The sequence below is a fragment of the Diadema antillarum genome, unplaced genomic scaffold (assembly GCF_040938485.1).
Source record: "Diadema antillarum isolate AM-2024a unplaced genomic scaffold, OU_Dant_1.0 scf00000151, whole genome shotgun sequence".
NCBI lineage: Eukaryota > Metazoa > Echinodermata > Echinoidea > Diadematoida > Diadematidae > Diadema > Diadema antillarum.
Window position 1 is genome coordinate 3,033,332 of NW_027271040.1, and position 22,212 is coordinate 3,055,543.

The following is a 22,212-nucleotide window of genomic DNA, read 5'->3' on the forward strand; positions in this document are numbered from 1 at the left end:
TACTGTATTCATTCATTCATTCATTTCATTTATTTCATTCCTTCTTTCTTTTTCGTCAATGTATGACTGTAACCCCCTCCCTCAGTTATGGTGCACTTATGTCAAATTTATGATTTTCGTTTCGATTTATGTTGCCGAGTGGCAGTTATGTAAGGACTGATCTAAATCAAACCTCCCTAAAGTTATCACATGACGCTCTGCGCAGCTAATAGATTTTCTGTTGCAAACATTATCAATGATGAGGTAATATTACAGATGATAGTTTCTAATATACATAACTGTTGTTAATCACACAATGTTAATGTGCGTGATATACCGTGTGACATTATCAATTATAACTGCACTAAGTCACCAAGTATTGAGAGTCAGTGGTTCATTTTAATCATTATGCCATCATTTTCTGGCAGGTGACGCATTGTGCTCGACATGATACACCCCGGACCCCATCACAATTTTTAAATATCCGATGCCATTATACATCTAATTTGAAGCACTCACATTATATTTATATTCGACGACACACTCGGAGCTAAATAACCTGTAGCATAACATGAAGCACGGTCACATTAGAGCGAGTGGTTCATGGCTAATTCGTTGGTACCCCGTCTTCCAGCGTGGCGAGACGTAAACTCCGTGTCATGATCGATAAATCTCTTCATCAACGGCGAAATGAAAATGGCATTCTCTGGCAAAGAAGAGTACCAATTTGGTATAGGACAAGGCCCGGTATGATATAAACCGAACTGTTTGTTGTTGTTTTTTACCTATATAAATCTACACACATTTACCATATTGTAGATAGAGAGAGGGAGATGAAAAGAAGAAATTGTAATGCATTATCCGACAACTTCGCATGGTTGGATCAAATTTCCAACTAGTCACGCGTCTTGTTCAGAGACACCGGAGATGGAGAAGGAGAGGTGGAGGAGAGGGAAAGGGGGTGGTGGTGAATGACGTTTTAGCTAAATGCTACCCAAAGCAAATTTCGGTAGAGATTTTATGCCTTGATAGCAATGACTCGCATCGTCTGGCCGAACTGCTTCTCTTTTATTTTTTCCTGACATAGCACCTGGTATTCTCTTATTTTATATTTTATTTATATCAACTGATATTCATTGTCTCACTGAAGGAAAGAGGCGCCTTTGACAAGAGACAGATTTGGACACATTGTCATGCGAGTGTCAGAGCTTATTGACTAGTTTGGAATCCCTGATATCATGAAAGCAAATATTAAAAGTGAATTTGTTTGTTTACGCCCCATCGTCTCATAATAACATTCACTATCATGTGTGATGTTAAAAAGAAAGAATCAGCTTCACCCCACTTCAGCAGAGCACAGCGCTGCTCAGCAGTAATATTCAATGTGAAAGGTCATTCATGAACAGGAACAACTAGTGAAAGCAAGACTCGCAAATGTGTCATGCTACATCTTTTGTATAATCACTAATTTTACGTTATGAGTGTTTATTAAGCTTTGAAAATATTCGGACACACTGGCTTCCGAATCGCTTTCGCGTACCTAATCGGCTCATCATGAATTCACAGGTTCATCAGAAGGAGTAAGGCAGATTGATAAAACCCACATGTTCCCAGCACGGATACCCATTACCGCTGTACTGCAATTTCGAATCGTTCAGGGTTTCTTTGCTCAAATCATCAGACTTCCCATGCCTTATTTTGACTATCACTTTCCCATTAACTAGGCGTAATTTCTGCTTCACGGGGCCCTTGGTTTCCCATTAATACGCAATTTTGAAAAGCACGAGCACCGTAAAATTTACTAAACGTCGAGCTGCAGCCTGAGTAATTTGCATTAAGAGTTGCGTCGTGTGTTTACCATCCGACTCGATTAGCTCTCAGCAAATGGGCGATCGGTTGCAATAGTGTGGCGTGAAATTCGAAGTCACATGCGTGCTCCCATGTCCATGTTGTTAGCTTTGGATGAAATCGGACGCGCGCGCAGTGATCTGCGATGTCTCGATACTATGCAATCAGCAGCGCGCGGACGGTAGTACGATGTTGAATAGCTCCTTGCTGATCGCGTGTGTGGTTCTTGCTTGGACTTCGTGTGGCTGCGTCCTTGCGGATAAGGAGAAAAAGAGCATATTCTTACTGTTTACATTGAAATTATCGAAAGTGGTTCTTCAAGATGAGGGTTCTTTTCAGCTCTGGAGCTCATTTCACCACGTTCTGCCTCGCCGTGTGTTCCATTTCCATTCTTAGTACAGGTAAGACGCATATCAATACCCTCAATTAATTGTCATAACAACAAATGCGTGCAAAAAAATGTGGGTTTTCATAATTTTGTTCTGATGCTGGTGTGTGAGAATGATGCCTTCCTAATGTATTCTCAAAAAAAAAAAGAATGACAGCTTTAGATTTGATTCTGGATTGATTCGTTTGATTCGAAGAATCGTGACCGTGGGTTTTTCTTTGGTAGAGTTATGCTAAAAAGGGGAAGGAAGGGAGACAACATGTGCAGCGGGAGAGAGAGAGAGAGAGAGAGAGAGAGAGAAAGAGAAAGAGATGGAGGCAGAGACAGTGAGAGAAAAACAAAATGCTTGAAAAAGAATGATAAGGGCATTATGACTGTCAATTCCTAGCTTTGGAGATATAACGAATATACAAAAATAACACAAGTAACTCGTCGCACATGGGCGTAATGCTTGCATATCTATATAAGTATGTGTACACTAAAATAGACACCAATCAATCGTCATTTAGTATCGATCGGAAATATAACTGGCTTCTAATATAATTATGTCTCAATCAAAAAGAAGGCACCAGGTATGCACAAAACTGACGAAAAAAAAAACTCGTTCAAGTCTGTAAATCCCAAGTCCTTGGCTGACGGGAACTTGGCTTTCGTAGTCATACCTGTTCGTGCTATACGTTTATATCTGAGTTGGAGTATCAAGATAGGGGCAATAAGTGTTTGAATTATATCTGATAGATTAAGTTGCATTGCTTGAAGAAAAGTGCTGGTATGGATAGAATAACTTATCACGACCGTGAAATCAAAGATTGATAGGTTTACGTCAGATTTTATCAGAGCTCAGAAAAAGAAAATTTAGAGTGCGCATGTACTCTGTCTAATTGTTCTACAGATGTGCTCTACACTCTTCATGTTAATCAGTGTCAGGTGTGAGTTTGCGACAACAACGAACTATTGAAAGGTTAAACTTCCCGTTAGAGTGGTCATTACTCCCTAAATAGCGAGTTTTAGATCTGCAACGCGAACGCTAGGACGACGGTTATTAAAGGCCTAAAATAGTGTTCTGCAAAATGGGCGAGACAGCCGTTTCCATTGTTCAACCTGGGGGCTGCGTCGTCTTAGCGTTCGCGTCGCAGATCTCAAGCTCGCTGTTATAAAAAAAAAAAATGTAAGGACGTTCATTAAGGGCTGTTTTGTTTCAACTATGACTTATTTTTCAACTGCAGTTTGAAATAAGTTCAACATTTTGTTTCTTACATTGTAGGAAACCGCTCTTTAACACTTTCTATGCATACATACTTCCTATATAATAGGGACAGGAAAATGAATGTGGCATGCAGATGCTTAAAAGTGATCAGCTTATGAAAGTGATTTGCCAGTTGGACAATAGAGTATAAGCTGATAAGTAAGGTCTCAGGCGCCTTCATTATAAGATCTGATTTGAAAGTAGATTATTAAAATGAAGTACAGTGCAGACTTCAAAAGCCGTCTTAAGAAACCATGTAAACAGTCATGCAAGAGGTAATAAAGAGGATCACTGGAAATCATCTTATACGGAAACGTGAATTAATCTGGGTTTCTGGATTTGGCTGTCAATCGTAATACATTTTCCATTCGCTAAGGGATGGATCGGCTTACAAATGGACCTGTAAAAAGGCTTCTAACGTCACCTAGTATTCAATAATGATTACATCAGCTCACTCTTTACCTGGCTGTGACTGCTTACGGGCTAGTTTCCAGTGTTTTCAACAGTGCTCATAAGCGCGTTCGTGAAGAGGCGTATACACAATTTTCTATTTTGCTGTCGAAGGGTGGTATATAATTGGATAAAAGGAAGGCTTAAAAGTTGAAAATATAAATGCATCGTGTCATGTGTCTTTGTTCAGTAACATGGAAATGGAATGTCCCGGTTCAAAATCATGCACACAGATACATGCACTTATTGGAAAAGGAGATATGCAATGTACATTTGAGGCATTATCATAGACAAAACAGTGACACAGGAATTGTAGGCCTACTTCTGCATAACTATGAAATCAATACAACATGCTATTTATTGAACATTCTGCACGTGTGCAGGAAAATGTCGGCATGTCTGAACGGATAACAGTCCATTTTCTGGGAGATGTGGCAGGTTCGGACGCATCGCCCCGCATCCAAACGAGCTTTTGATTACTCTCAAGGCTTGCCCTAATACCTCTTACACCAATCTCTGAGTCTCTATCGAAGAGCATTCTGCGATCAAATTATTAACCATTTGGCTACTGTTAACTTTCCCTTTTTTATTCGCTCTCTTCTTCTTTCCTTCTCCCTCTCCTTCTTTTCTCTCCCCCTCTCTCTTTCTCATTTCTCACGTCTAATAAAATGTAAGGACGTGTAACGTATCTTGTCATTTTTCATTTCTTGCTTGATTTTCACGGGTCTTCCTCAATTGTCGCAGTCTTATACAAATTGTTGCTGTTGTAGTGCTTCCATGTTATTTATCAAGATGTACGCGACATGCGTCTACATTAATCTCGATTGAGTTTTCATTTTCCTCATTGATTATGTTCCTGAAGAGAGTGTACAAAGTGAGAGGGCAAAAGAAGAACTTATATTTCAGTACCTCGCAAAATTACTGTCATTATACTGAAGGGCCCTATACCGAACTGCATTTTATCTTCATTGCTGCGATTCCTGCAGATACCATCATACTTGCCGTGATTGTCATTGGCTGGTTGTGTTAATCCTTGCCTGGTGACAATATTGAGTGTTTGCGGCAAAGAAACAAAGCGATAGAGTCTTGAGCGTGATTTTTGGAAGAGGCTAATACTTTACGAGGCAACCTATTTGAAAGGCTGTCATCTTTCCAGCTACCAGGGATCTTTGATTATTCACCAGGCTTTAATCTTTGATGAAGATTATTCATAATTAACTTCATGATGTCGTGACAACCCTATTTGATTTATTCTTTTCCATTCATAATCTGTCTTGAGCTCTTCCACCATCTAGATAATATGACAAGACAAAGAAGACAAAAACAAAGAAAATAATGCCTATTTCAGAAGGTGGTGAGATAACATGCCTCACATGATCATTCTCAGTGGTTCCAGAGGAACTCAGACGGTGATTGGCTGAAGTCGAGACAGGGCGTTGGTGCATCGTTGACTTTTGGCGCCATTTGCTATTAAAAGGATTAATCCTGGTTGTTCAAACTCACGCTTTGATATTCAGGTGATCCTTAAAACATGATGTCCACACTTTGCAGGATTATTCCGGTGAATGTTACTGGATGTCTCTGACATTACCATCCTTTGTGTACCTCATCAAACTCATGAGTTTGACATACTCCAATCTGAGTGAAATGTACGAACATCAAATACAAAAAGACCTGTATACAGCACATCCATAAAACACACGATGAAAGTACACTGTTCTGAACAAAATGTCATGGCTTCCAAGAAAGGTTTCCTTTAAGAAAATAAACTAGTAACGCTACAATCAAAACTTTTTGACGAATATGTTCTCGAAAAACATCTAAATATAAACAATAGAACATTTAACACTTTGGCGTTGCAGATATGTAATCAATGGTAATCATATCAAAAAGATATCAGTAACTCACTTTCCTCAAGTATCTATTAGATTAGAGTAAATCCGTTAAGTCCTATTTCATCATTGTCGTTCTTAAATCCTTAACGAAAAGGGTGAAGGACATACAATTGATGATAAATATGTTGCGTTTTTCAATGAATATGTGTATAGCAATGTTCAGACTTCGGAACATGAAACAAAGATTGTTCTCGTCATGTACATTTTAAACAAAAAAAGTTAGTATCCTTTTTTTTCTAAATCATGATAAAGGTTGCAAGCAATGAGAATAAACAGAAAAGAGACCTAAAAATATGAGAACTACAGAAAGGTCGTTATGACTCACGTCATGATGTTGATGGAATCTCATCTTGCTAAGTTCAAAATGTTGTAGAGAAGGAGCAACCACAATCTTTCGTGAGCGTTAGCATAAAAAAGTGTCTATTCGACAATCAATGTATTTTTCGCATCTCTCCTGACACCTCACTTTAGCATGGATAGGCAGGAATTAGGATTAGAAAGGGGTGAAGTTCATTTGCAGGGTATATATTTCCGTAGTTATAGAGCGAGCTGAATAACGAGGCGAGTTGGTCCATTAAATCGGTATTTCCGTTCCATACACCCATTGATCATCATCGAGGCATTTGATTCATTTGTCCTTCTCTCAGCTGCCATTAATGATTAATTCCCCGGAGAAGGCATCTTTACCCCGGAGAATAATGATTCAGAGAGGAGGTACTTTGCACAAGTCCCCTATATTTCTTATTCCCGCTTGATCATCCTCTGCTTCGAGTGTTGTTCCTCATTTTTTACATGGCGCTCCGCTCCAGTGTTTACCTTGAAAGTTGCGAGAGAACCAGCGTGTCATAAAAACAAATAGACCGGCTCACACTGACCGTGCAAGTCTTATTAGCAGTGCCTGCCATGCAGCACATCGGGTCGCCAGATTGTGGCGCCTTTTTCTAGATAGGCGTTGGTCAGTATAATAGAGTGGGTGAATCCAATGGTGGCTAATGTGGTGAAATTAGTCTTGATTTTGATTGAGTGTCGTCATGTTCAGGTAGACGCTTCAAGTTTTGAAGAGTGAAAGGTCGATTGCAGCAGGACTTTGTAACAGCAATGCGCAAATGCATACATATTTGATACAAAAAGTTACAGACTCACACATAAATACACATACACATACACACACACCAACATACACAAATTCAAACATGGGCATCCATTCACTTCAATAATGAACGAATGAATGAATGAATAAATGAATGAATGAATGAATGAATGAATGAATGAATGAATGAATGAATGAATGAATGAATGAATGAAAAGGTATTTTATTGGGTAACATCCATAGCAGCCCTCAGGCTCCATTTCATATATCAGTATGAGAACATTGAAAAATTGAAAAATTAAGTATGAACACACACGCACACCCACCATTAAACACAAGGAAAGAAGGCTTGCATCGTAGACTTCATGCATCATGTAATTTTTTATCTTGAGAAAATCCATATAACCTTTAAATGGACGGCGATATAGGGGAAGGGGCCGGGGTCAGGCTAGCTGGAAAGGACACAAGATTTCATGTGAAGTGGCTACCTGTAATCTATGTCCATCTCAGTGTAACACACACACAAAAAACGTGGAAAAGTGGAAATATTTGGCATAATGTTAGGTTATACTATCATATTTCCCAATGGCAGACAGCTGAAAAGGAGACCTCGTATATAAGTCCACCTGATGGAAAGTGAGTTGAAGGAGAGATGATAGAAGTATGCAATGCGTAGGCCCATCAGGTATGGCCAGACTGTCCTAAAAGCTCTCCAACCATTCCACCACCACCCTCCGCCGCAATCCCCCCCCCCCCCAACACCAAAAAAAAAAAAAAAAGAAGAGATATATATGAACAATCAGGATGTCCGCCCGTGACGACTTTCTGGAGTGACGACCCAGCCATGCAAGCAATGAGAAAACTGGTACATTAAAGAGAGGGGGAGAAACAGAAAGAAAAATCTGGGAATACAGTTATTTTTTTTTTACATACAAGCGCATATCATTTCCACATGTCATGATGTGCCTTGCTTCCCCTGCTATTAAAAAAAATCCACTTTCTTCACAAGATATTATTATTTTTCTGTATCCTATGATTATAAACGTAACTCTCAAAGCAGTTTTCATTTCTAGGTCTCATCAGGAATATCATGTTAATATGTTGTTGAATAGATAATATAAAGAAATGCTTAATTCTTGATCGGACAGAAGCAGCGCGCCACACTCGGGTTAAAGCTATGTTTTCCAACTCACTTGGTTGAATGTTGCTAATGAATCTCCATGCGTGCTGCCCCAAAATGTGCAATTACTTAGTACTCGATCGAATTGTATAAAGGCGATTTAACTCAAATGCATTTGACAATTTCTTAACTTTAGTATAGTTTCTTTGAATCCTTATTGGGACTTTATACTTCCCATCTATTTTCAGAACAGATTCAGTTAGATCTCTGTTTTGGGGGTTTGTTTGGTTGCTTGTTTGTTTTCTTGTTTGCTTGTTATTATTTTTTCTGTTTTCGTTGTTATTTTTGTTTATGTTTTTGTTTGTGTTGTTGTTGTTTTAGGATGTGCAGCTGGTCGACAAAAAGGTCACTAAGTATGACATACGAATGTAGTGTAAGTTACCGTGTAATTTCTAACAAAATTAAGATGTTAGTAACAGATCTAAGAAAGTCTCACTCGTAAACAAAGACAACCTGTCACACGCTCATTCTGTTATAATGGGACTCTGCGTTTTATAGTATTATTCATCTAATGAACATTCTCAGCTAGGCTGATCCTACCCCCCCCCCTCCCACATGTGACCGAAATATAATAAAACATACATACATCCGAATTGGTACAATATTTACAACGGTGTTCCCCACAGCCTTTGCCAAATAGATTCTTGTGTTTTCTTGATTCGCTGTACACAAGACGTATCCAGGAAGCGCAAAGTGCACGGCAATTGTTGATCATTTATGAATAGAAAGTAAGTGATTTTCGATGGTCCACGTTGAAGGGTATTTGAGGCCCCGTGAAAGGACACTTACGGCTATATCTACTGACTCTCTCCATTACATCTTGAGCACGGAGAATTCGGAAGTAATAAGAGACAACGGTTCGACTGCAAACTGACCTTCACTTTACTGTTCCAAACTTACAGATCTTTACACACACACACACACACACACACACACACACACACACACACACACACAACACAAAGTTGACTGCCATCCTGTGTCTATTCATGAGGTTTATAGTGAAAATACCCCCTACACATAGACACATATTTTATACGACCGGATTATAATCGATTGATAATGCATGCCCGGTCATGATACAAATGATATTTGATGGGAGGCATTGCACTTCGTACTTTCAATTCAAGACTTCACAACATATATTTGCTGTATCACAGACAGCTGAAATCACATCTCATTAGCGTAGAACAGTATGGAGTAGATGAGTATTGAATATGAGCAGTATATGAACCTTGCACTCTGATTCCTTGCACTTGTTTAATTTCGAGCGCAACAGATTACTGCTCTGGTGTGGCAAATTGTGCCGTTCTATACGGTAAACTCAGAACTATGATCCTTAAGTCAATAATGAAGTATTATTGGTGTGCCGGGGAAACATCATTTAATTGTGTGCACTAATATCCGCAGATTATGACATAAAGTCAAATCCAATTCCAGCACGATGAAATGGTGTATATGCCTCGTCTATGTGAACATTCTAGCAACGTTCTACGGCAGGAAGATAGATTATAATAATTATTATCCATACAGAGGATTTTTAGAGCCCAAATACAAGTGTTATTTTGTCGACGAACATCATAACACCTCCGACCCACTTAGAAAGTTTGTTGAACTCGACCAATATTTTTTGCCGAGGCGACCAATATTTAAAATATTGGACGGCAAGAGGGGGATTCCCCAAAGTTTTTTATAAACTGCACCGTGATTGGCTGAGATATATACGAGATGACCTGAAATATGAAGTAAAAGCGTCTGTGATTGGTCAATCACGAATTAATTAAAATATCGTTTTTTTCTAAAATTCTGTGTTTATACAAACAAATTTTATATATCAATTAGTTGAAATTGTTTTGCATACAATTTTTCAAAATATCACTTTCATACCAGGAAATTAAATTTAGGTTTGATGAAAACAAAGGCGACGATTGATCAGCTCAGCGCTACTGCTAGATAGCCCGCGCGCGATATACAAATACATGTAGCCGGCCACCGCCGCTTGCATTTGCATGCATGTTACGTTATGTGTATACTAAGTACAGTAGGCCATAGGACTACAGCACGAGTAATTCGATCTTTCACGATCTACGGAAGATGCGGCGTGATTTGTGTCTCAGATCTCGGATACAAGAACATCTAATTCTGGTGTAAATTAGCTAGATCTCGGCCTAACAGTAACATGACTGCTACCATGGATTCGATCACTGTTTTATCAGGGAATGAAGTAGATCTAGATTAACTAACACTGAAGAGTGTACCAAACCCCATGTCAGGATCAAGTACAGTAGCTAAGTAAGAGACCATACAGCACTCTGAAACAGAAAGGGTAAGTGAAAATATTCTTTGCTAAAATCCTCTGTAGGATAATAATGATAATATTAGATGTCCTATTTTCGATTAATACAAGGAAATATAGGACTCGCTAAGCAAAATATTGGACTCGTCTTCGACTCGTCCAATATTTGTGCATAGCTCGTCCAATATTTCCTTGTATTAATCTCAAGGCCATCCAATATTATATAATTATATGCTGCTCTAAGAACTATCTCTGGTTGCGCTGGTTGTATACTGCCAGGGTGATCAACTTGGTGTGTAATTGGATAGTTTGTAGTGAAAAACGTGCATATTCATTATGACATGTAATTTCTAACTATTAGCAGTATCTATGGGTCACTGATCCAAATTTCATGTCCATATTTGTCTTTGACAGTATCATTCTGGTCAACAAAATGACCAAAAAAAAAATAACTTCCTTTATCAGCCATCATAACAAACAGGCTGCAGTTCCACGGAAGACGTGAATTCCGATTTCAACCGTGAGCCTCTTTGTAGCAGCCTGCACACATCTCCTCACTAGGTTCTAAAGTTTATTCTACCTGGGCATGTACTTCTTGTTTTAGTCACATGCGGTCAAGATGGTCAAGTGCTACGTTTACTTATGTAAATAGGAATAACGGTGCATGATGCTTTTAAGGATTCTTTACAAGAATGCAACAGAGATGTTGATAAGGTTCCGGTATTCCGCACGTTGTGAACTGGACATGATGTCTTTATTTACAACAAAACAGGGGGACTAAACCATCATCTAAAATACCATTATTATCTACACATAGTCAACAATGATATTAGTGACGACAGAGAAGATACAACGGCATCAATACTATACTAATACTGATATAACTATGACTAACGGAGTATATAAGGCCTGACCGTTATATCGAAAACGATATTGACCTGAAAATTAACGCAGTGAAAAGACTACACGACATTAACAATGGAAATCAACTCTTATGATATTAGTTTCAGTAAGTTTCAGTAAGTTTTATTTCTTCACTTGTACATACAGAAAATAAGTATAACAATATCAAACATATTTTTCGCAAGTCATGATAATACAAACAAGATTCCACATTACAAGTATAAAATCATGTGAAAAATACATGAATTTCATTACAGATCTTTAGGTGTATACAGGTAGGGGAGACCGTTATCAATAAGCAAAACGCTTGACTAGGACAACGGCCTCTGAACATATGCCTTGCAATAACTAAAGAAATATTTGATTAGCCCTGAATAATAGATTGCCAGGCCATATCATTTTATACCAAAGTCTTTCAAACTCAAATTCAAATCAAACTTTATTTTCACTTTTTTTTCAACAGAATGTACAAGGAACAATATGATAAATTTGACATGGGGGTCACTGAGAATATACACATAGCCATAGAAAATATACCAAGCCACTTTATGAGTGGCTTGGGAATGAACATACAATGTCAAAACTTAGCCCGAACTCTTTACTGTTTATCGGTTGATCGTCCTTGAATGACTATAGATATGTCATATTGCATAGTTGATGAATTATGTGACAAGGAACAAAAATTAATTAATAAATTGTTTATCGCTCGCTTTCCTCGAATATCTAGATAAGTGATATTGCATAGGTAATAAATAAATGTGGGAAGGAACAAAAAAAAAGTGAACCCAAACTACGTATCGTTTCTTTAAAGGTCACATTGCATAGATAATGAATGGTGGAGGATGGAACAAAAATGAGCAAGAACTGTTCATCGCTTGATCGTACACGAATAGCTTGATGGGTTACATTGCATAAATAATTAATGGTGTGGGAAGGAACATACGAAATATTATATCCGGAGGATTTCTATGAAATTGGTTACACCCTCTTCATCATTTCAATCCTGATGATAAAACATTCTGTATGTTCCTGAGAAGATGAGCCAATTTTCTTAAGTGGTAACCAATGGTTACGCATACCTAAAATTCAACCTTGATTACTCGTGTTGGTAATTTTTGCAGTATGACCATACAAGCCCACACATCTGGCTACTATGTACTATGCACAAACGTGCGTGTATTGTAGTCGCCCACTTAACTCAACCCCAGCGTCTTTGCATCCATTGCGCCCCAGACAACAAACAAACGTAACAAACTTCATGTCGTAACCCAGTTCACTCAGCCTCCAACATTTGCCAAATTTATCATAATATCATTTCTTTCATTAGATTGATTGTTCCTATTGTGGCTGATATATATTTACTATCAAGCGTATTTGGCTAATCCTCTTGAGCAATTAATTTTCTCAGTTTGCAATGCTTGCTGAATGCATAAGAGTCTCCCGACTCTGAGAGCTTCCGAGACTGCAACATGAGTGTCTGCCAAGTGATCCACAATGAGGCACATGAGTGGTCATTAACAGCCGAAACGAGCTTGTCTGCACATTAATTTTCTCACATCAGCAACTGTATACCTGGCTGGTATGGATGTACGCTCCATTTATGCCTATTAAAGTGAACGTTACAACCGTTAAAACAGTCGAATGTCGCTGCACCATTCCGAATACATTTATCTTGTAATCTCTCAATTATCTATAAAGTGTATTTTGCAAGGCCGTCATGTTTTGTTTCCTAACGTAATTATACTCAGCTTCAACTTGATACAATGTACCAAGAATTCAGTTAGTTGTTGTGACTAGTGGGTGACATCTTTGAAATTATACAAGCATATTCAACTTTGCAAGCCTTCTGCTTTAGAGGCCCTGCTGACCGTACAATGTTATGATGTCGGCAAGAAATTATTCAAAATTCGGTCATTATAGTCACGTTTCTTTCAAACGGAAGTGAACAAACACAACCATAAATGTTATCACCATCGAGAATCCCTTCTGCACATTAAAAAAAACAGCTTTCATAAGCTAGATTGGTATGAAAATCCGAACCAAAATCAGAATCACCGATACTCGTGTAGCGCAGTTCAATCAAAGTCCGTATATGGCATCGCTTCATTTCTTTTTCTTGGTGTTCATGTTGTCTTATAGAGCATTTTTTAACTTCTTTATGTGTTTGTTTGGTATAGCTTCTTTTACTTTTGCTGACAAGCAATTTCTGAATTTGCATCAGAATGAACATGTAGCGTTTCTTTTTTAAAAATGAGACAAGCATGACCAGATTTATTGCATCACTTCAGTAACTGATATAATGAAGGCGATGTCGAATACATTTAAAACACACAAGCAGGCAAGCGAAACAATCGAACAAACAAGCAAACTTTAAGGAGTGGTGATATGATCAACTGTTTAAGTGCCACTTCATAAACTTTTGCGTACTACACTTTTGAGTACTAGTAAACTTATATTATCAGGGACAGGAAGAGATGCCAATAAAGACAGATTCCTATACGGAACGATTCAAGGTAGTCAGCTGAAGCATATCTTAATGTGATTCTGTCTGGTTTCCCTATACTTTTTCTTCATGTTTTGTAGTCTTCTAATTAGACTAAACTGCTCTATTGATTACTTACACATCCATATAAAACGAAAGTCACTTTTAATTTCTAAATCTGGATATTTTGAGTGATTGAGCCTGGATAGTTATGCTTTTCACAGGTATAATGGCCAAAGACAATTCTCTCTCTCTTTCATTTTCTGTCTCTCTCCCTCTTCATTCTCTTCTCTCTCCCTATTCTCATGGTGTGACATCCGGGTATTTAGCGGCGGCTATATGGAGTGAAACAAACTCACTATCACTAACTCACTATATTCTATATGAAATTATCTGCTCTTCTTCCTTGATTGGCTTTGAAATTCCATGAAGCAGGTATGGCCCATCTTAACATTTCTGATAGCCAAGAAATGTTATTGACAAATTACGTAAAAGAATGGTAGATTAAGGATTCTGAACGCAGTATATAGATTCGTGTACTGATGTATGCGTGTGCATGCACATCATTCACACAGATTCGTACTCCAGCTCCGAACTTGCACTGGACAACAGAGTTGTTTGATGTCACTCCAGCTACATCATCGGAAATGACGTATACACAATCGTGAGAATTGTAGTCGTCTTTGCCAAGTTGATCCGTATGGATTAAAGGCATCATTTATTATTTGCAGATGAAACAGAAACCCAGCTGGAACATTATTGTATTGTATACCCCAGGTATCTTTATACCTGGGGCCATCTTCCTCGTCAAGCTTAGCTTATGATGATGGTCCCCTGCATTTCATTTTTATCACTTCCTATTGCTTCCTTTCATATATGATATTCGTTCTTGAAAAAAAGAAAGAAAATGTATGTAAGATCCAAACGTTACGAATATTAGCTGTGTAAATGACTATGTAAGTATTTTGTTGATTTGTTGATTTGTATTGATTTTGAAATGCAGAAATAAAAACTGAACTGAACTGAACTGAACTGAACTGAACTGATTATGTGCTATAAGATAGTTCTAACATGAGAGTAAGGGATAGAAACAACCAATGTAAAAATTTGAATCAGTATAATCAATGTCAATATTGTTAAATATACAAAATGTGAACAATAGTTTCAATAGAAATGATTCTAGACTAAACTGTCTACCATGCAGTTATGGTTCATTTAAAAAAATAGTGATATCTCCTTGTATCTAATAGGCTTTATTGCGATTTTTTGTAATGGTAGGATGTTTTGTGATACAACTGACCTACACATATGCATCAAAATAATGTGATATCTCAAACATTTTTAAATCACTGCTCCCAATGGTAAACAGTACAGTTAATACTAGTATTGCTCTAGATAGCTCTAGATAGACCACAGTCGAGTTCAATGTCCTATTATCAGTAATTGGCCCTGGAGTCCTACATAAACTAAGAAGAGCAAGATCAAAGACACACTAGTTTAAGCTTCGAACATTGCCACTGGTACAGCAGCAATATTGTCACCCTTATTTTGTCTGTGCCCAATTCAGTGCCTTTATCCTTCCGTAGCAGTTAAGGAAGTTGCTGGCATTTCTTGTAATAATCCCTGGAGTCCTATATAAACTAAGAAGAGGAAGATCAAAGACACACTAGTTTCATCTTCGATCATTGTCACTGGTACAGCAGCAATATTGTCACCCTTATTTTGTCTGTGCCCAATTCAGTGCCTTTATCCTTCCGTAGCAGTTAAGGAAGTTGCTGGCACCTCTTGTAATAATCCTGTGCTTATGTCTCTTTGTCATAAATAAGTAGCTTTACAATAGCCTTTTCAGGGTGCAATCCTTGTTTACAAACAGTGCGTGAATGTGTAAAGATTAGTGTTTGTATAAGACCAAGGACGACGCCGTAGAAAAGCCAGACAAAGTTTTGACTTCCTGGAGAGGGGAGTCTGTGTTTTGGTTTTCTTCTTGGTCTCACATTGAAATGAATTTTTATTTGAAAGGATTATTCATCTATTTGTATTCTATACTTCTTTGCGGAGAGGGCGTAGTTACAGAGGTTATTATCTTTTCTATTTTTCTTTGTTGTTGTTGTTGTTGCTCTCCTTGAATAAAATCGTATATACCAGATCTTTACCATTTAAAAGAAAGCTAGTGGTTTTTTTTTTTTCACTTGGTATTCCTAATAGTACAGATCTAGCATGTAAGTTCTTATTTACGAAGAACAACAACAATAGAATAGATAAATAGATAAATAAATAAATACATACATAAATAAACAACTAAATAAATAAATAAAGTAGAGAAAATCTCTGTGAATAATTTTAGCTGCTTCTCCGCTGCATGAACAGTTACCCAGTAATCTCTATACGAACCGAAAGTATTGACCTTTCCATAGACACCAAGATGACCATGTAGGTACACAGTGTCACGGCAGTTCTGCTTTTAATATCAGTCATCGAAGTATTCTGTAAGAGTGTGTTCGCCTTGTCCACGATAAACGTTGAGGATGGCTCGCCCTGTTGCTGACAGATTATCTTACACGTACGCTCTGTAGCTGACAATGAGGAGGCCAATACCAATACGTTTGCTCGTTATCACTTCATAAACATAGCCTCACTTCAAACCACAAGTATTATCACAGCGGGCAAGACAGCTGTTAGAAGTAGAAATAAACATTTATGTATATAAACAGTCACCACTGCAATTTATAGCCCAAGTGTATCACTGATAGCAAGGAGAGCTGTCACAGATACGATAATGTATCGACATCGACTTTCACCAAAGATCCTACTATGGAGTGTAGGATCTTTGTTTTCACTTCGTCATCTAAAATGGTTACAACTCGTTCTTTCCCACTCTCAGAATTTAAGGTGGCGTATAGCATGGGTGCATTTCAAGAACCCATGGCAGGTGATTTATTGTGACAAATGTGATACTCTGTCGCATTGTCGAATTTGTTTTGTTTCATTTTGTATCTTTTTTTATTGTTTTGCTTTAAACGAGAAGGCGTCATAACGAGAGTGTTTCAGTGCTATCATTGGCATTTGAGCGGAAGTCTCGCTGCGCAGTAGTTAAGATAGACAATGGTGATGGATGTCGTTGGTGCAGAAAAGACGTTAGCTTCAAATCACGCAAGAAGAGAAATAAATTGGGAGTCGAAGGATACAGCGATTCACAGAGCTATTACGAAAAGAGGATTAATGATGACGAAACTGCACTGACGACCGACTAATCGCTTACCATTGCTATGAGAATAGAATACGGTTAAGACGCATTTTGAAAGATGGGATTACAAGTGTACATATTGTGTAAATAAAACTAGATCTAGGTCAGATGTACGTCCGCCGAGGAAAGGCGAGTAGAAACGTATTACATTAAATCCAAACCTTACCGTGGGATTCTGGTGTCTTTAAAAGTCATTTGGTTCGATGTACTCCATTGTTTCATTTTGCAGTCATGACCCAAAATGTTGCTGTATAACCAATTCGGGCTCACAATGCCATGCTCCCTCCCAGAAATTCCATTGATGTTCTCTTCCAGAGGAGCTCACATTCTACAAGCTCTGCCTTTTTAGTGGGTCCCTCCAATTTTGGTTACTACAAGGTTCCTAAATCATTTTATAGTCGTTGTTTTTTTTTTTCATTTTACCATGTGATTTTTATCTTATTCTCTGTTATCAAAGGAAGTGAAATATATTTGTCGTAAAATGGAATTAACTTTGAAATTGAAATTGAAAATGACATGACAAAATCAAATCCAGGGTAGCTTTCTCTTCGATGTTATTACTGCTCTACCATATGTCCCTGCCATAGTTATTACCTTTGACAGTTACTCATTTATATGATATCTGGGTCGAGGAAGACGTCGTGCCTATGAACATCCTATCCCAGGACGCGAGAATAAAGTCCAAGGTCGTATGCACGAATGTCACCGTGACACCGTATGTGGATAGACCGGGAGATCCTCGCTTGTCTGCAGTTGGTGTCGGGACGAACGTGCCAATTGTCAAAGATGGCCAGTCACCGGATGTGCTGGTGTGTGTGTGTGTGTGACAAGGTTTGTAGTGGAAGTGTGTGCGTGAGTTGCGTATAAAACAGAACAACATCAGGTGAAAATGAGGATGGAAGTAGGAAGAATGAGGCAGGAAGCTGGTACTAGTAAGAAAGGTGATCTTACTTTTAAAGTACAGTGATATTTCACAGGAAGATCTATCAGCAATCGCTCTGACCTATCAATAGGGCAATGTGCTGCAATTATGGATCATATCCTTTGATGCGCTTCCTAATCAAATACCCATCAGATCTACTGACATGAAATAACTGTATTTCGACAGGGGTGCGCTAATCGTAATAATTTTACGAGTATTTTATGCTATCAATTGCGCCTAATTGAGGGGCATAATACTTGAGTCTATAGGTACACGTGAATGAACCAACGAGATGTCGGTATCTTTCTAAGCATTGTTAGCAGCGATGATCAATATCCCTCAGTGAACTTATTGTGAGTAGGAAATGAAACGGATATAGGCAGATAACGCATTAACGATAATCCATATATACCTGGTGACCGAACATAGCTCCCACTTTGCGACAATGTGAATACACACATACTACTAGGTGTTACAAAAAAAATCATTTCCTACTTTAAAGGATCCTCAATAGTTCAAGAACTATACGTCAGATAACACTGATATTGAAATGAGCGATAGCTGAATAGTGTACAATTTTGTTGGAGGTAATTTAGAAATGATAGTATAAATCAGTTTCATTAAATTCAAGATCTATTTTTAAGTTTGGTTTCAGATTTTGCTCTGTTTTCAACCCTCTATGCAAAATTCTAATTTTGCACAGGGGTCAATATTTGGTGTGTATGGGAGTGTGTGGTGAACAATGGCCAGGATAGGAATGCTCTATTGCATATTCATGAGAAATTCCTCTAACACAGCTAGTCTTTATTCATCCTGAAATGTAGTGTATGCAAGAACAAGAAATCATGTGCTTATTTTTTCATGTACATGCATTTTGCCCTTTACCATGAATTCAGACTAGCAGTGTCCAGGGCAATCCGTCATGAAAGATCAATAAAGCATTCATGTGCCTTGGAGCAAGAGTCCAGAAGCCTAGTCAGCAGAGCTCTGAAAAGGTGGTATTTGTGGTATTTATGTCTATTGTTCCGCATCATTGTAAAAACACACTCCATACACAACATCGGTTCTTGTGGAAAGTTCAATTTTGTACAGGTGGTTTAATTTTGACCAAAATCTGGTTCTTAACATTAAAATTAATCATAGATTCAATGAAACCGATTCATGCTTTCATATTCAAGTCACCTCCAAGTACACTGGACACTATTCAGCTATCGCTCATATCAATGACAGTGTTATCTGACGTATAGTTTTCGAACTATTAAGGATCAAAAGTAGGAAATGTTTTTTGTAACACCTAGTAGGTGTTACCACTTTAAGTAAGTACTAGTATCTCACTGAGCGGCGAATGTTTGCGAACGTAGCGAATTTGAGATTCGTCAACTTTTCTGACGAATGTTTGCGAGAAGTCAGGGTTCGCTTCAACCATTAACGACAGTTGGCGACTTTTAACGATGTTTAGCGACAATTAGCAACACTTGAGCGAATGTTTGCGAAAGTGTTTGCGAAACACAGGTGGCGACTATTAGCGACTGTTAGCAAATGTTAGCGACAGTTTTGCAAACATTAGCAACTGTTTGCCAATCCCTTGCGACAATTTGCAAATGTTTTGGGACCTGGAAAAGTACCAGGCGATTATGTATAGTCAGACCCATAAAACGAACGTACAACCTTCCACAGCATTCAGATCTCTTGTGACCACCGTTCAAGATGGATTTCCAGAATATGGAAATTGATTTCTGCCAAGTAGAGGCTGCTATCCCCGAAGAGCTGATTTGCATGGCTGCTGCTACAGCTATCGTGCAGCTTAAGAGAAAGAAAGAAGATGAAGAAAAGCAAAAAGGAAGAAGAAAAGAAGACTGTTTGGGTCAGAGAGTGGTTGTTGCAGAGGACAGACTGGTCGATATGAAAAGCTTTTGCAGCAATTACATGATAGAGATGTCAAGAGCTTCAGGAACTTTCTATATGACAAGTTTCTCTCAATGGGTCAATTTTATATAGGAACCATATGGTTACTTGTTTGCTAGCAGTGGCGAATCACAAAAAAAAATGTTAGCGACACCGTATTACGACCGTTTGCAAATTCTTACGAGTGTTTTGCGAATGTTTGCAACTGTTAGTGCGTTGGGAGCGTTGAGTCGCGTCGCGTTGACTGGAACCCCACCCTTCGTCCAAAGCCCCCCCCCCCCCCCCCGGTTTTGCCGAAAGGGTGCGTTGGTACTTTTTCTCTTGTAATATTAAAAGAGTTTTGAATTTATATTTAACCTTCAAACAACCATTTCAAAGAGGCTATCGTCCGGATCGGTTTACACTCTATTACCACTTGGTCTACAGCCAGTTAGTCTATAATAGACTGTTGATATCAGTAGGTCTAATAACCAGTTGGTCTAGTCATCATTTCGTCCAATTACTGTTTGGTCTAATTGTTATTTGTTGTTTATATCAGTTGGTTAAATATAAATTCAAAACTCGTCTTTCCACCCTATAAAGCCCAAGGGGGGGGGGCACATTGTGCCCCCTACCAGATTTTCATTCGCCACTCCTTCGCCCTTAATCCAGTTTTAACCAAATTTGGTGACTTTTCCTAAAATCTTATTCCAAACATTTTGATATATAATTTAGCTATATTTGATATTGCTGGTTGCCATGGCAACAATAAACTGACAACCATGTCAGTCAGATTTTGCATATTTTTCTGTTCCAATTCCAATTGACCATATTATAATGTATAAAATGGGCGTTTCTAGGCTGAAATTTGCTGAAGGAGCAAAATGTGAAGTAATTATGCCCCTGAAATGTTTTTCCTATTATTTCCTTTGTTTTTCTGTGACAATGCCGTAAAACAATAGATATAATAGAGATACTTGAAAATAACAGTATTTTCCAAAGATTGCCATTCTATTTTGTGTCATTTTGATTCCTTCACCCAGGTTGTACCTCTAATATCATTTGTTTATCACATTATCAATCTGCAAACTTAAAATTCCGATATCATGGGAATATGAAATATGATAACTATGCATGTACCTATCCCAAACAATACATGACAGGTCTCCTAATGTATTTCTTTATTTTATCATGTGGTGACCTTGAGAAATTTCAACCATAAAAAATAATGAGCTTTGACTTGCAGATCATTTGTAGGAAATATGAAAAATATTGGTCTATGATAAGACATATACACTGGGGATAAAGAAATCATACAGAAAAATCCTGTTTTTAGCATATTTCCTATGTATTTCTTTATATTTTGGTAAATAGCGCCCTCTATGTGTGACCTTGAAAAATTAAAGTATGCGGTCATGTAGACTATGAGTTGCTCTACACATGTGCCAAATGTGACGATGAAACATCAAACAATTACAAAGTTATATAAATGGGGGGGGGGCACAAGGTGCCCCCCACCCCTTGGGCCTGGGAAGGGTCAAAATAGCTTGGGCTTTATATTACATGAGAAAAAGTACCAACGCACCCTTTCGGCAAAACGGGGGGGGGGGGGGCTTTGGACGAAGGGTGGGGTTCCAGTCAACGCGACGCGATCCAACGCTCCCAACGCACCCTTTCGGCAAAACCGGGGGGGGGGGGGCCTTTGGACGAAGGGTGGTGTTCCCATTAACGCGACGCGCCACCACCCAACCCACCCTTTCGGCACAAGCCGTTTCAAGCCCGGTGAGATACCCCCTTTAACATCCAGACAATGATCCTGAACAGTGGCCAGGATTGGAATGCTCTATTACATATTCATGAAAAATTCCACTATCACTGCTAGTCTTTATTCATCCCGAAATGTAGTGTATACAAGCACATGAAAACATGTGCTTTTTTTCATGTGTATGCATTTTCCCTTTGCCATGAATTCAGACAAGCAGTGCCCAGTGCAATCCATCATGAATTATTAATAAAGCATTCATGTGCCTCGGAGCAAGAGTCCAGAAGCCTAGTTCTGAAAAAGCTCTGAAAAGGTGGTATTCGCGGTATTCATGTCTATTGTTCAGGGTCTTTGTCGGCACACACTCACATGCACATCATTGGATCTTGTGTAAATTTTCATTTTGCATAGAGGGTTCAAATTTGCCCAAAATCTGGAATTTAACTTTAAAATTAATCATGGATTTCATGAATCTTATTCATGCTCTCATATTCAAATCACCTCCAGCTTAACTGTACACTATTCAGCTATTATTCATATCAATGACAGTGTTTTCTGATGCATAGTTTTCGAACTAGTAAGGATCAAAAAATGGATTTTTTTTGTATTAACACGTACTACTTAGGTGTAAACAGAGGGGGTT

General features: G+C 38.3%; 1 protein-coding gene across 1 annotated transcript in view; it reads left to right on the top strand.

The window, feature by feature from the left end:
- Window positions 1–2,149: 2,149 nt before the first annotated feature.
- Window positions 2,150–22,212, top strand: part of LOC139721850 (neuronal acetylcholine receptor subunit alpha-10-like) — a 52,333-nt gene continuing 32,270 nt past the window's right edge. The window contains exon 1 of the mRNA XM_071633169.1: window positions 2,150–2,228. Coding sequence (XP_071489270.1) covers window positions 2,150–2,228 — 79 coding nt within the window. The remainder of the gene's footprint in view (window positions 2,229–22,212) is intronic.